Genomic DNA, 14,313 nt, shown 5'->3' with positions numbered 1-14,313 from the left:
CTGATGAAGTACACTGCTGAGGGGAGCAGCAGGTGGCAGGAGAGCTCTGCGCGTTATGTGGGTCTCTTGCCTGGTGGCCAGGGCTTGAACCGGCGCTGCAGAGGCTGCAGGCAGCTTCACAACCCAGCGCTCAACCATTGTGCCACCGGGGAGGCCCAACTTTTGACATTCTATTGATAAGTTGATTTACAGCAGTTTGCAAACATTTAAACTTCTATTTTAATTTTTTTTACTTGCCACTAAACCTTATCTTTTTGTTAATGAATATATTTTCAAGTGATTAGTTTTTAAAATTGTTGCAAATTTTCTGAGATTCGAAAATGTCTGTCGCTCTTAGCCTGCTGGAAATATATCATCACAAAGTATATATCTTAAAATTTTAGCTCTGGTTCTGTTTTCTTTTGGAATTTAATATTATGAAGTTAATGACATTTATTTCACTACAGGTAATGTGTTTTCTATATGATTACTTGTGCTTGTCCTTGGGTAGGTGTAAGATTTCTTTAAATCATCATTATGATTTAAAAACCTTACTTAGAAGTCACTATCAGCTAGGAAGAGATTTCATCTTTTCTAACTCTGCCTTTACATTCATGATTTTGTGCTTATATCTCTGTGGGGACACTCAACTCTTTTAAGGATGCTGCTGGAAACTCTTAAAGGTAAAGGTGCTATTGGGGACTCTTAAAACCCCTTGCAAGCACTGATACAATTTTACATATGTTGGTTTTCCATTTTCTGTCTTCCATAGGTTTTGTTTTCTCTTAATGTTTTTTCTTTTTTGTCTATCTTGTATATATTCTCAGGAAGAGTCTGCAGTTTGTTTTCTGTGCCATCCATTTAGAGTTCAGCATCAACACATCTGCTCTTTCCTGTGGACTTTGATTCAGACACTGCATTTTCTGTTTCCTTAAAACCTTCCTTTATTTCTTTCTCCCTCCTTCTTTAATTCTGTTGTTTCTTGCTTATTTTCATATAAATTTATTCCTTTTCCATGGAGTTTGTCTCCATGCATGCTAAGAAGCTTCCTGAAAATCTCATGACTGTGCAAAGTATCATTTTCAAAGGGATGCTCCTCTCTGTCCTTTGTTTCTTCTGTACGTTGTTTTTCAGTATTTTAATAGTTGTCTGAACTGTCCCAATCCCTCTCTACTTCTCCATGAGAAGGGAGAGACTCATCAGTTCTTGTTGTGTTTCCGCCCCCTCCTCTCCCCCCCCCCCCCCGCAGGATAAACAAATTGGGCTTGGACCATCTATCTCTCTACTTGCTTGATGGCTGAATCACCTTTTGAACCTACAGATGGAGGACCTACCAATAGTCATTTGTCAGTGGCTCACTGGCTTTGTCTAGAGCATATCTGCTCTCCCAAGGTAGCATCTTTGTCCCTCCACCATCACTACTCTCTGGAGCTCTAACCTGCCGTATCACAGGAAAAGCTACAATCAGCAGGTTGCACTATTCCCACAGCTGTTACTGTGCTGCTCCAGCCATTGAGCTGTTCTTCACCTTTGGAATGCATTGTGTCTTCATCCTCCCATCTGTTTGCCCAGTTATTGCACACATTTTCAGCCTCTTCTTGGATAAAAGAAGGCCTTGGGGGAGCATCAGAGGCAATTGCTCTTTGTGTGGTTTGAAGCGGAAGCCACAATGGTGGTGAGAGACATTTGTTCCATTCTCTGGTTAGTAGAGTTCCTAGGTGTCTGTGCCAAGTATTGATAGAGAGGAAATTACAACGTGCCTTCCTATCTATTTCTTTAAAGCAGATTCTCTTTATTGAAGAAAACTTGGCATATGTCATACATGTGCCTGCCTGATAGGTTTTCCTCCATTCCAGCTTTATCTACCTTATAAGTATTGTCAGTCCCTTTCACATACTAGCAATTAGGTTGTCTGTCAGTGCTCACTCACTTTGTCAGTGTGAATATTCATATTTGTATTTATTTGCTGGGGGACTTTCCTGAGAAACAAGGAAAAGCCTGATGGAAGCCTCTAGCCAGAGACCATTTTGTACAGAGTCCCACAATACAATTCAATGTCTGTCTTCCTGGGAAGCTCTGAGATTCCTAAAGGAGGGGCTGAGTCGCAGACAGCACTGGGTCCCCAGCACCTTGCAGGCAACTGGCACAGCATTGCTGCTCAATAAACATTGAAAGAACAAAAGAGAGAAAGCTTTTTGTTGTCTGTTATCCAGTGTTAAAGTGTTTTTAAATGACTCGTAAAAGGTCTACTTGCTTCTACAAAAAGAATAGACGGAAAATGTATCTTACAGCTTAAGAATCTAATTAAAGGTAGCCTGGGTCATGGAGTGTATAACTAAATCTTTCATTGATGCAATTAAGTAATGTTTAAAAATATAAAGATGGGATAAGGAAGCAACTTAGTATCTCCTCATGTACAAGACACCATTACCATCATTCTCAGAATGGTTACTATTTGTCTATACTCCCCACTTCTAAGTAGAAAGAACAAAACAGGCTCAAACCACAACAAAACTAATGTAATTTAGAGACATGTGTGGACTTTCTAATAGGGCAGCTTCATCATCTGTACAATTATCAAGGGAAGTTGTGCAATTGCTTTCAGTTGAAATGCCTTTCAAGCTTTTAAACAAAAAACTGTTTAGAGGTGAGGGTGAACTGCTTGGCTGCCCTAAAGCCTTTCAGCCAGAAGCCTCTCTGCTCTAGCAAAAGGGTCAAGTCACCCTTGGGTGCCTGAGAGTCTTTAGCTGCTGGCTTGGAGACCAGCATCTGTCACTTTGAAGGAGCGATTTAGTGATATCAAATAGCTGAGTGATTAATCAAGAAAACAAGTGAGCATTTGACATCAGAGGGAAAAAAATAGCCAAGTCGATGCTTTGGGGAAAACAGGCACCCAGGCTTAGGATCCCAACTAGTGGTGCTTTCAGGGATATTTACAAATCATAACCCAAAGATCAATCTGCTGCATAGCTAAATTAATATTTAACTTGCTCAAGAAAAGTCAATTCCCTGGATGATTAGAGAAATTAACAAAAGCCCTAAATGGATGCTATTCTTACCTGAGCCATCTGCTTGTTCTAAAGCTATCGATACTGTTTTCTCATCCTTCCAAGGTGATATCCTCCATTCCCACCCAACTGAACACTCTCCTCTAATCACTCTTACTTTCCCCTTTTTATTCTTTTTGCCACAGAATTCTTTTATTCAATAAAACCTGATATAGGTGCCCAGTAAAATAGAAAAAAGCTGCTGAAACAGGTTTGAGGCTCCATCCCTTGGCTATTCCAGTATTTCCCACCTGGTGTCTGGGAATTTTAAACTCCTAGATCAAGAACAGTCACACCCACGCCTCAATGTGCAGTAGAATCTCTTGGGAGTGGGGCCTATAAGTCATATTTGTGGAGCTGCTATATACTTACTCACTTAAAGTCCTTGAGGTGCAGTCTGGGGATTGGAAGTTGGTGGTTCTTGTATTATTTGTCTGGTACTGATTGAATGGTCTTTCCCCTTTGGGGGTCTCTGGACTTATGATCCTCAGGGCCCTCCAAGGAGTGGTGTTGAAAGTTGGATAATGGTCCATTCTGTCTTCAGTCATGTCTGGAAGAGTCACTCAGTATCATACAAAGATGTAGCATGGGCCTGAGGAAGCAGCTGAGGGAACACACGCTTCCTGGGAGATGTGAGGTCTGGAAAGAGGCAGAGGACAGGAAATTCAATATGATTCATTTCAATCATGCATTAGAATGTCCAGTGCAAGGTTTGTATGCAGAGGGTACTTAATATAAAGAAGGAATTACCCTCATGGCTAGCTACGCACCACCCCCTTTCATCATTACCCTTCTTCACGACATGATAAGCTCCCTCTGAGGAGGCCAATATCTACCACATCCACACAGCTCAAAGCAAGCCTGGCTCCGAGCAGGAACTCAGTAAATAAGTTAATGCTTGCTGAGTATGTGGGTGAGTGCAGGACTAGCCAAGTACAAGGAAAGGATAGTCTTGGTGTGGGTGTGGGGTTGTGGGGGGTGGGGTGAGGTGGCTGAGCAGCCCAGGTCCAGAGGGAGGCTGGCAGAGTCTCGGCTGAGAAGTCAGGTTCCGGGGAGCCTGCAGAGAAATCTGGATGCCATGCCAATGTGTTTGGTCTTTCTTCTGCAGACAGTAAGGAGCCACTAGGTTTCTGTGCTGGGAAGAGATAACATCAGGCTTGGCTTGAAAGGATTAGTTGGCAACAGAGTGCAGAAGGATTAGCAAGGGGAGGGGATGGACCATTCAGATGCTCCAGTTGTCCAAAGGAGCAGTGTGAGCTGCAAGTGGAACAGGCTCAAGGGCTTGGGACAGGGTATTGGGAGGACGATGTGGCAGAAGAGGGCACTGCCTGATGTGTTGCTCAATAGGTTGTGATGTAATGAAGGGAGAGGAGAACCTGAGATTCTCCATCTGTCCTCCAACCACGAGCCAGAGAAGCAGCCAGGGAACTGTCCGTGGACCCACAGAGCTGTGTGTGTGGTGGGGGAGGGGAGACCTCACTTGGAAAGTTGAAGAGATAAGAACAGTAAGAAGTTGTAAGACAGAAGGAGTACTGGGATGATGAAAACTGAGGCAAGGGCTTGAGAGCTGCTGCTCACTCATGTCAAAGGGTCTGGGGGACAGTGGGTAATTAGGAGTGGGTCATTCTCCAGGTGCTGGCTCCAGAAATGTTTGGAGGAGTTGGTGGTGTGTGGTGGGGAGCAGGGCAGCAGGCCTGGCACTAAGGATGATGATGATGGAGTGGAGGGAGACAGGATCACCCATCAGGAGCTGAGTCTGGGTGGTATGGAGGGTAGAGGAGGGTGGGTCAGCCTGAGTCCAGCTGGGAGAGTAAGGCAGAGTCAACATGGGGAGATGAGTCACTGTGGCTAAGGGGTAGCAGTCCCACAAAGGAGAGACTTAAACATGATTTGGCAAAGCCTGAAAAGGAGGATGGAGCGCACATGTGGGGGTCATCACAGCTGCCCACTGTTAACTCTGGTGAAAGGCTGGTAGGGAAGAGTGGCTGTCTCTGCCACCTCGTGGGGTGGATGGTGGTGGTGATGATTTCACTGGTTCTCCCTGGGTTTGTATGACCAGAGCATCACCAGATTTGGGTTGGAGGTGATGGATGAGGACACATCTGCATAATATTGTAATGTCAAGTTGGGGCCTTCATCTAGAACCCTCTGACTACCTCCAGAGACAGGAATAGGAAGCAGAGTTGCTGGAACTGAGCCGGGGAGAGTGGCTTCCATGCTGCTACTTATGCCAGTTCATCCAATCCAAGCTCAAGGTCTTGACCACAATAAAGGTGCCTTCTAGCCTCCTCACCTTTCATAACCCTCTGCTGTCCCTCCTGCACACCTGCTTTTCATAGCAGGCTGTGTGACCACTGGTCTTTCCCACCTAACTACTGCTCTGGGGTCAGGACCCTCTGTGTATGCTCACAGGATGCATTCAGAAGTGAAAACTAAAGGCAGCCAAAGTGTAAGAGGAGCTGGGAGTTGGACAGGAAAGTGGTAGCCCACATATTCTCTGACGTGTGAGCATTCAGTCAAATTCCATCCTAATAGGGGAGAATCACAATAAACACAATTGCTTGATACTTTTGGTCTCCCTTACCCCTACCCCTTACTTGGACTGCCTTCCACACACATTGAAGGTGAAATACTATGGCTGGGAGGGGTAAAGTGTGCCATACGGTTACACCGAACAGGGGCGTAAGGGTAAGTCACACTGAGAAGATTAAAAAAGGACAAATTCGATCATCTAAAGCGCACCCTGTTCCCAGGTGGGTTGTAAGGCTAAGGGCCTCAACCTGCTGCTTGCTGGGTCCCCTAGGTTTCCAGACAAGGGAAAGTGGGATTGGCCGGGGCGCTTCTCTGAGAGTACCACGAGGGGGAGCCCGGACCCCTCCTAGCGCCTTCCGAGCCCTCCCGCACAGCCTTGCAAGCAAAAGTTTTTCTTAAACTAACAATGCCAGTGTAAGGAGGTGCTCGCGCCTGATTGGACGGGGGAATTTTGCAGGTTTGATTCCTTGATTGGACAGGAGGTGTTAGGGGTGGGGAGAAAGCTGATGGTGGGGGATCCCGCTCCCTCCCCCATCAGTCTGGCCGGCTCGGTGCTCTCGTAGGCTCGGCTGTAGCTCGCAATGTGACACCAGGACGCACACGCACTCGCGCGCTCTCCCCAGCTCGCACGCCCTCGCCCTCTCTCTCACACACACGCACACACCCACCTCTCCCATAAACACACACATACACATGCACACCCACACCCACGCGCGCCCGCACCGCCGCACGCGCGCACACTCCCGCCCACGCCCACGCCGCACTCCGGGGAGTCCGGTCCCAGCCAGAGCGCGAAAGGATACGGAGAAGCCACCCGCGGGGAGCGCAGCGGCGCCCCGGGACGCGGCGCCCTCCCCGCGCGGCCGCCTCGGCTCGGGCTCCGCCTGGGAGCCGTCGGCCGGCGATGGCCCTGGATTGTCTGCTGCTGCTCCTCCTGGCATCCGCAGTGGCCGCGATGGAAGGTAACGTACCCTGCGCGGAACAAGTTGGCGGCGAGCTCCTGGATCCCTGGGGCTTCTCCGGCGGCTTCGCGTCGCCCACATCCCGCGACCCGAGGGCAACAATGTCTGGGAGGCTCCGCCACTGCCGAGCGCGAGGCTGAGGCGGCCCCCACCGGCGCGCCCTCGGCTGACTCGCCCCCCGCAGCTGCTTGCCGGAGCCCCCTGACTCCCGCGCCCCAGCGCTCCCTGGCCGAGCGCGTCTCCCGCAGCCCCGGCCCCAGAGCGCCGAGCCCGCTGCATTGCAGTGCAGGCTCCTCCGCTCCGGGCCGAGCTGGGTGCTCGGGGAGCGCGGGCGCCCGAGGCCGCCCGGCTCCTGGAGCGCGGATGTCTGACCGCTCCCTCCCTATCCCGGGCACGGAAGCGCGAGGGCGGCCGCGCGCCGCCTCTCCTGTTCCCCAGCCCCGGGTCCGCGGGCGTCAGAACTCTGGGCTCGGCGGGCGGCGCAGCGCGCGGCGGCTGGAGAGCTCTGCCCCGGTGCCCTGCAAGCAGCCGCCGTAGGAGAGGCGCCGAGTTTCTAAGCCATACCCTTGGGCATGACAGCGTGGTGGGCTGGGCAGGTGGGGGCTGCACCTCTCCCTCGTCAGTCAGGACGAGGTGGACACCTGCGTCGCCCTTTGAGTCTAGGACCGGGGCGGGCTGGGTGGTCGGTCCTGCTCAACTCGCCCGGCATCTCTCCACCCCTGGAAGGGAGACTCTGCGGCGGGGGCCGACAGGCAGCGACAGTTCCCCTGCTCCTTGAGCTCTGGCGGTGCCGCCAGTGGTGACCGGAAAAGAGCTCCCCGCGGGCACCGAGCCTGGCGCAGCGGGGAGCCCCGGCGCTCCGTGGCGCTCGCGAATCCCTGTGGGAAATCCCTGCCCCGCTCCGCGCCTCCCGCCCCCTCTGCCCGCCCCCAGTTCCTCTCGGTTGAGCGGTGGCGGCGGCCCGCCTGGGAACACAGCTCGGCCCAGAACGGAGTTGGAGTTGCCAGGCTGGAAGCAACTCTTGGGGGCGATGCGCCGCCGCAGCTCTGCTGCCCGGCCCGCTTCCCGAAGTCCGGCGCGGCGTGAAACTCCGCTGGGGACACGGCCCCCAAGGGGCGCAGCTCGGCCGCCTGCGCGGCGCTCCGAGCTGGGAGCTCGCTGTCTTGGCTGACTCGGTTCCTCGCCAAACTGCTACCGGTTGCCCAGCGGAAACTGCCTCCAAATACTGGGGTTCAGCACCCCTGACCTCTCCAGAAAACGCGGCCCTCGTCTGAGCGAAACTGGGGCATCCGTGGCCCCAGGCGGGGCTAAGATCCCTCGCCTTTGGGCAAGATCACCACATCCCGCCTGGGTGCTGGTGGTGGCGCGGGGGTGCGGCGATTAATGCCTAGAAAGCTGTGGCTGGCTTTCGGAAGGAGTCTTTCTGTCTGAGCTCCGCCTCTCGCTGCCCTTTCAGGCTGCTGGTCTTTGTGCGGAAGGGGTTTTGGGGGGCGTGCAAGGGACTAGATAGAGCGCGGTTTCAGCACCCCGGAGCAGGGATGTGTGGGGTTTGACTCATTGAGGGGCAAGAGTGGGAGCGGTTGAAATAGAAAGGATGTGCACGGGATGTACACCCCCTAACCCCCCAGGACAGCCTGGGTGAAGGAGCATTTGCAAAGGCGATAGAATCAAGAGGAGACTTTCCAGCACTGGGGTGCTAGTCACTTCCTCTACCCTTTGTGTCCCCTCTAAGCGTCAGGGGCTGAGCCTCAGGGAGCAGATAGGTGTTCAGTCTGGGAGTGTGATCTTTTGAGTTTTCCATGGATGAGGGGGCCACATATTAAGCAAGCAGAATTATTTGGAGAGTCAAATATGTGGGATACACCCGGGTGTCTAGATGCCTGCTCCACAGTTTCCTCCCTAGACCCCTGCTTATCTTATCAGAGCTCTCTGTCCCCGGGGCGCCTGTGTGGGTGCCCAGATCTGTGTATAGGTCCTTCACCCAGGTCATCTGAAGCTGCCAGTGTGGGAACTGTGGCTTTCCTCTCCTTCCAGCCCTTGGAAACTTTGCCAGTGGCCTGGCAGGAAGGAACCTGACTCTGGGCTGGAAATCGCTCCTGTAAGGGTTAATAGAAATGCCACATTCAGCAGAATATTAAAGCAGCCCCCGTTGTCCCTGCTCAGTGCGCAGGGATAGTACACACCATTCACTCCTTCCTCTCCTCCAGTGAACACAGGCAGGTTCATTTTCTACTCTCCACGCACACAGAGCCTCCTTCCCGCCTGCCTGGCTGCGCTGGGGCCAGCGTCATTCCGTTTGTGATGAGTGGGGAATAATTATCAGAAAAGTGGATCAATGAGCTGCCTGCAGAGATGGCACCTCCCTCCCAAAGTCGGCTGTGTCAAGGGGTGCTTCTCCTTGCTGGTTAGGCACTTATGCGTCCCTCTCTTCTTTCTCCAGAGGAGGGGCCTCTGTTGTAATATTAGTGGGGGTCTTATCACCTGGGGAAAGCAGCCCAAGACCAGGCAGGACTTCAGCCAGGCTGGGAAAATGACAGCCATGAGATGTGGCCAGCTGCAGGCAGGGCCTTATAAGACCTGCCTGTGTGGAAGGAAGCAGGGCAGGAGCTGGTTGACCTGGAGTGTGGAAAATCCACGCTGAAAGAGCATGCCTGTTCTCGCCTCTTGCCTCCCCTCCCCCCTTCCAGGCGCTCTGCTTGGTGGGGAGGGAGATGGCACCACAGGGAAAAGGCTCTCTGGGGCTTTTAAAGTCTGTATTCCAAGGGAGCAGGGCAGGTTGGGAGAAAAGGACACTGACACCCTCGGACCCTCTGCACACAGAACCCCACAACTGCCTCTTCAACCCCACATCTTTTCACTCTGTGGGCTTGTTGAGAATAGGCTGTGGCCATCTACGGAGGGAAGGCAACTGCCAGCATTCTCCAAGCTGCCCTCTGACTTGTAGCCTTTGGAACAGGATCTGGAGACCTGGGCTTTTCTTGAGATGCTTCTGTAGCAGCTGTCAAGAGCCATCTCGCCCTCCGAGAGGGGCAGACTGGGACTTAATATCTTGCCTCTTCTGGGAGGCAGCAATCCGAATCACTGCCGGCTCTTGGCTCTTAGCGTCCTCCAGCCTCACCCCTTTGGTGTCTGAGAATGTGGCATATACCTGCGGGGGTCCTCAGTCCTGGGACTCTGGCTGACTAGAGCCCTCCCTGGAGATCTGCTCTTTGGTGTGGAATGGAGTGACGTTTTTGGCCTTGGCACCCTAAATGTGCACATGTGTTTGATTTAGTGGTAGATTCCTCATGTCTTAACAAATTGGTTTTCCATAGGAATTGCTGATGCATGAATGCATGCCTGAGTTGCTGTACACCTTTGTGGCATACCTCACCTTATAATTCAATGGCATGCTATTGTCACGTCTGCATTACAGGCCCATGGTGGAAACCCCCTATCCTCAACCCACAGGTTTGCAACAGGCCAGACAGTGCCTGGCTGTCCGTATTTTCTGTTCATATTTGTTTGCTGCACATACATCTATTTTGGGTGTCCCTGAGTGTGTGCATGAGCCTCCAAGCAGTAGCAGGCGCCAAAGATTTAAAAAAAAATGTCTGGGAGAGAAAAGTGAATATAAGAAAATTCTATCCACTAGCTGATTGTATTTTCTGTGCTTCATTGTGAAAAGGTGGCTATTACTCAGTGTTTGTGGAGGGACCCCTGCAAGCCAGTGAGTGGAATGCCAGTGAGGCAGGGCAACACTGTGCTGGACAATTGCTTGAAAGAAGATTTAGCTACGTAAACAGCTGCAAAGGTTGGGCGGCGCCCTGGCCTGCACCCTCTGGGTTGGCAGAGATGACCTGCCGGCAGTAGTGATGCCCAGGGGGGATGGCCTGCTAGGACACACAGGATCCTGCCCCAACCCCTCCTGCCTTTGGTTGACCTGTGCAGACCCAGACTCAGATATCAGCACCCCTACCTTGCCCCTCACAAGGGTGAGTCCCAATTACCAAGATATATTTTGGAAAAAGACAGAGGCATTATATGACACTGTATTAAATTGTTGCCATTGAGAAACTATCTTTGATAAAGCAAATTAGACCCAAGAAGAGTGGTGTTGGGGAACCACACAGCACTGCATCTGGTTCTAGCATGTGAGCCCCCATGTAGTGGAACTTCTTGATTCTCTAGTTGGATTGACTGAGTTTCTCGAGCTTGGGGCAGTGGAAGGAGTTGTAGGATCAGTACCAGGGTCTGGCCATGTGGATGGTGCTGGAATGAATGTGGGTGGAGATAGAGAGCTCTTATAGCCATATGGGCCACCTGACTTTGTCACCTCCCTACTCTCTCTCTCGGGAAAATCACTGGTGCCCTGGCCATAGTGACCTCCTTTGTGCAGTGGGCCATGATGCTTATTCTTGGATTTGGGACAAGTAACAAATATTATGAGGATATACTTGTACTAGTTTAAAAGTAAAGATGCCATTAACATCGAAGATACATTCATATTATTAACTTTGAAAAGTCCTCTACAGCTAATCTCTGAGAATTCTTGGTAACACTAAGATTCAGGAGCAGAGAGTTCTTCCAGCTTGAGCAAAGGGTGGAGGTGATTTTGACAGATCCTCATGACTTCTAGGCAATTTGCTGTGGATTCCGGGAATCTAACCTCAGAGTTCATCCTGCCTGGTTGGGTCCTGAAAATTTGCATTCTGACCTCCCAGAAGATCCTGATGCAGGTGCTTCCTGCAAGCTTGGGGAAATGGTTCTAATCTGGGGCTGGTCTCTTTCCACTTTACAGTTACTGAGTCAGAATGGCCTGGGTCCCTTCATTGTGGAGCAAGGACTTCAGAGATTCAGAGGCAGGCGTCAACATATTTGTGAACTGCTGCTATTAACACTTAACACTACATGCTGTCTTAGGTGCTTCACATAAAGTAAATCACTTAATTCCTGTAACCTTGTCAGTTAGGTACTGTGTTTTATCAGTGAGCCTTTCCTAGTTTTCAGGTGAGAAAACTGAGATAGAGAGGAGCTAAGTGGCTTGATAAGGTTATACAGGCAGCAAGTGGCCTGCACTTGAGCCAGGGCAGTCAGTTGTGGAGTCCGTGTTCATAAACATTCTGTTTTACTGCATCCCTTTTGTAGGCTTTGTATAAGGCAGGGTTCTTACCAGCCTAAATCATGGGCAGGAAGATTCTGGTGCTGACTCCACCACTGACCATGGTGTACCCGTCTGATGACTGGGCACTCCAAGTCTCCATGGTTGTGGGAGAAGAGAGGAGGGAAGTGTTTGGGTGATACCAACACTTTGACTCACACCAGTTTACATGTGGCTTCCTGTCCTTCCTCCCTGCTCCCACCCTTATCCGTCCCCCTAACATGTCCTTTGCATGGCTGCTGCTAAGGATTAGGAGCATCTTTGCTCCTCCCCCTGCCTCCCAGCTCTCCCAAGGAAGAAATGACCACAGACCAGTATCCCCAAAGGAAATGGGCCTGGGTATCCTAATGCATCTGGGGGCAGTGGAGGGGGCACACAGAACCCTTCCTTGTCCCCCCAGCCCTGACCAGCTCAAGCAATCTTTCTACCTGGATTCCAGGAGTCTGTTTCTTTGGAAGACATCCTTTATGCCTTCCTCTTCTGCGCTAGCCAGTAGCTAGTGCAGTAGATTAAACAGCCTGAATATTTCTATTAGATTTTCATATCTCCAAAGGTGGTGGAGAAACAGAGCTTTGGATGCCTGCCCTTCTGAGGAAATTACTATAATAATAAAGTAATGCCCTGGGAGAGATTTCATATTTAAGAGCAAAATTTTGCATGAGCCATTCCTTAGCTCCTGCAGATTCCATTTCAATTGCAGCGATGGTGGAGACCCTGGGTCAGAGGAGGGTTTGACTGCACTGAGAGGGGCCACTGAGTGGATGGGTCAGGGTCACCAGCTCCATCAAAGAACCTTGAGACCTGGTGCTTAAAGCAGCTCACTGGCTTTTGTGACCACTTCTCTAGAAGTTGGAAAAATGGGAACACACTTTCCAGGGACACTCGGCTGGCAGGGTTGCTTCTTCTTGGCTCATGGAGGACTGCTTTCCTTCTGACCTCAGACACCCCGATGCATGATTGGTTCCCTCACCAGAATCTTCCTGTGTCTCGGCTTCCTCATTGTTTACTCGGACTAGGGGAGGGGTCCTTTGCTGGAAAGGGTAGTAGGGGTTTGGGTGGGGACAAACCCTAGGGTCAAAACAGTGGCAGAAGTAGACGGGCTGTGCAATAGTAGATAAAATTCAATCTGGGCATGGTGACCCCCTGGATAATTGTGGGATATGGATCCTCTTAGGCTCATAAAGGTTCTGTAGGGGGCAACTCAGGACACAAGGTAGCTGAGATCAGTGAGGGTGAGCTTGGTCAGCATCGAGAAGTGTCTCAGCCTCAGGCCCTTCCCAAGACCTAGCTCTCTGACATCCTCCTGACCAGCAGCAGGTCCAGACCTGGGTAGGTGGTGTAGACAGTATTGGGACCGCATCTCCACCAGTCTTTGGGGAAATCTTATGGCAAGTGCCTCAGTGCAACTGACAGGATGTGTCCCTCTAGCTAATTTGTAAATGAGAAGGGACAGTGTCACCAGCATACTCACCTGGTGAATCATATCCACCTGCTCACTGGCTTCCAGCAAACACAGAGTGTTACTGGGCTTTGCGGGGAGAATGTCCAGAGCTGAAGACTTATGGGCCCTTCACTGCATTCTACCGGCCCTGCTATGGTTCAGGCTTCACTACAACCCCTTTGCTAAAAGGGAAAAAAGGTGATAATGAAGAAGGCCCTGCCCCCTTCTCCCTTTCTGTCACCTGTACAGATGTTTCTCCAGGTTAGGTGAAATCCCAGTACCTGCAGACAGTACCATTAGCAGCTCCTTAAGGAGGCCACTCTGTCCCCACATAGAAAGTTCCCCCAGAGTTCTCTAGCAGAACTAGGCCAACATGGAAACACATAGGAAATTTCCGGAGAATTACCAGGACTCATTTCTGTCCACAGATTGCACCTGAGGCCCTGCATCTCTCCTCCCTTCCCTCCTGCTTCCTGGCAGCAAGTGACAAAATGACTGATTTGAATTTAACCTTCTTGCTCTACTTCTCCATCTCCCAGCAGAGGTGATAATGAGCAGAGAAATGGGCAGAGGCAGGTGGTCAGGAGGGGAGGAGACAAGCAGAGCAAGCAAGAGGCCCCAGGCTGTAGCTTACCTGCACTAGTTTCTGAGGTCACTGAGACTGAGTCTGGGATCCTTTAAGCTCCAGGGAGCTCACCCTGTCAGCTGTGTCCCTGACAAGTTTTAGGGAAAGGAAGAGACTTTCCGGAAATCCTATAGCCTGGCAGTGCTAGAGTCAAGAATAGACTAAGCTCCCTCCCATATCCACTGAGCATTTACTAGGTACTGGTCCCTTTATTTGTTTTAATGTCCAAGCATTTGTCCTCCCATTTTACCGGTGGAGGATTTGATGATTTGAGAGGGCAAGTTACTGACTGAACAGCTAAGATTCAAATCTTAGTTTTGATGGGTTAAAGTTGGATAAACTCCCTAGGTCTCTGCCTCCCATTTGAGTGCCTTTTCCATTTAACATTATCCTGGAATTAGGTAAGGGAACACTTAGTGAGCACCAGTTCTGTAGTCACTGCCTTACCAGGGGCTGTCGACAGTACTAGGCAGTGGTCTCCAGGCTCAAGTCCTCAGGGCCAGGCTCCCCTCTGCTCTCTAGAACTGCCCTACCTGTACCCCCAACTGGAAGAAAACCTCTATCTTTCTCCCTTTGCATTGTCCTGT

General features: G+C 50.9%; 1 protein-coding gene across 3 annotated transcripts in view; it reads left to right on the top strand.

Annotated features, from left to right (window-relative positions):
- Positions 1 to 6,094: 6,094 nt before the first annotated feature.
- EPHB1 (EPH receptor B1) overlaps positions 6,095 to 14,313 on the top strand; it is a 424,222-nt gene continuing 416,003 nt past the window's right edge. For 2 of the 3 annotated variants that reach the window (XM_054700814.1, XM_054700812.1), the window contains exon 1: positions 6,436 to 6,520. In XM_054700814.1, coding sequence (XP_054556789.1) covers positions 6,463 to 6,520 — 58 coding nt within the window. In that variant the 5' untranslated portion in view covers positions 6,436 to 6,462. Of the gene's footprint in view, positions 6,521 to 14,313 lie in introns of all 3 variants that reach the window. The other variant, XM_037525939.2, reaches the window with a different exon arrangement.

This window comes from Talpa occidentalis, unplaced genomic scaffold (genome assembly GCF_014898055.3).
Source record: "Talpa occidentalis isolate TD23 unplaced genomic scaffold, MPIMG_talOcc4v2.1 talOcc4.4, whole genome shotgun sequence".
Classification (NCBI taxonomy): domain Eukaryota; kingdom Metazoa; phylum Chordata; class Mammalia; order Eulipotyphla; family Talpidae; genus Talpa; species Talpa occidentalis.
The sequence above is the reverse complement of the archived record's forward strand: the minus strand, read 5'-3'. Positions and strand labels throughout refer to the sequence as shown.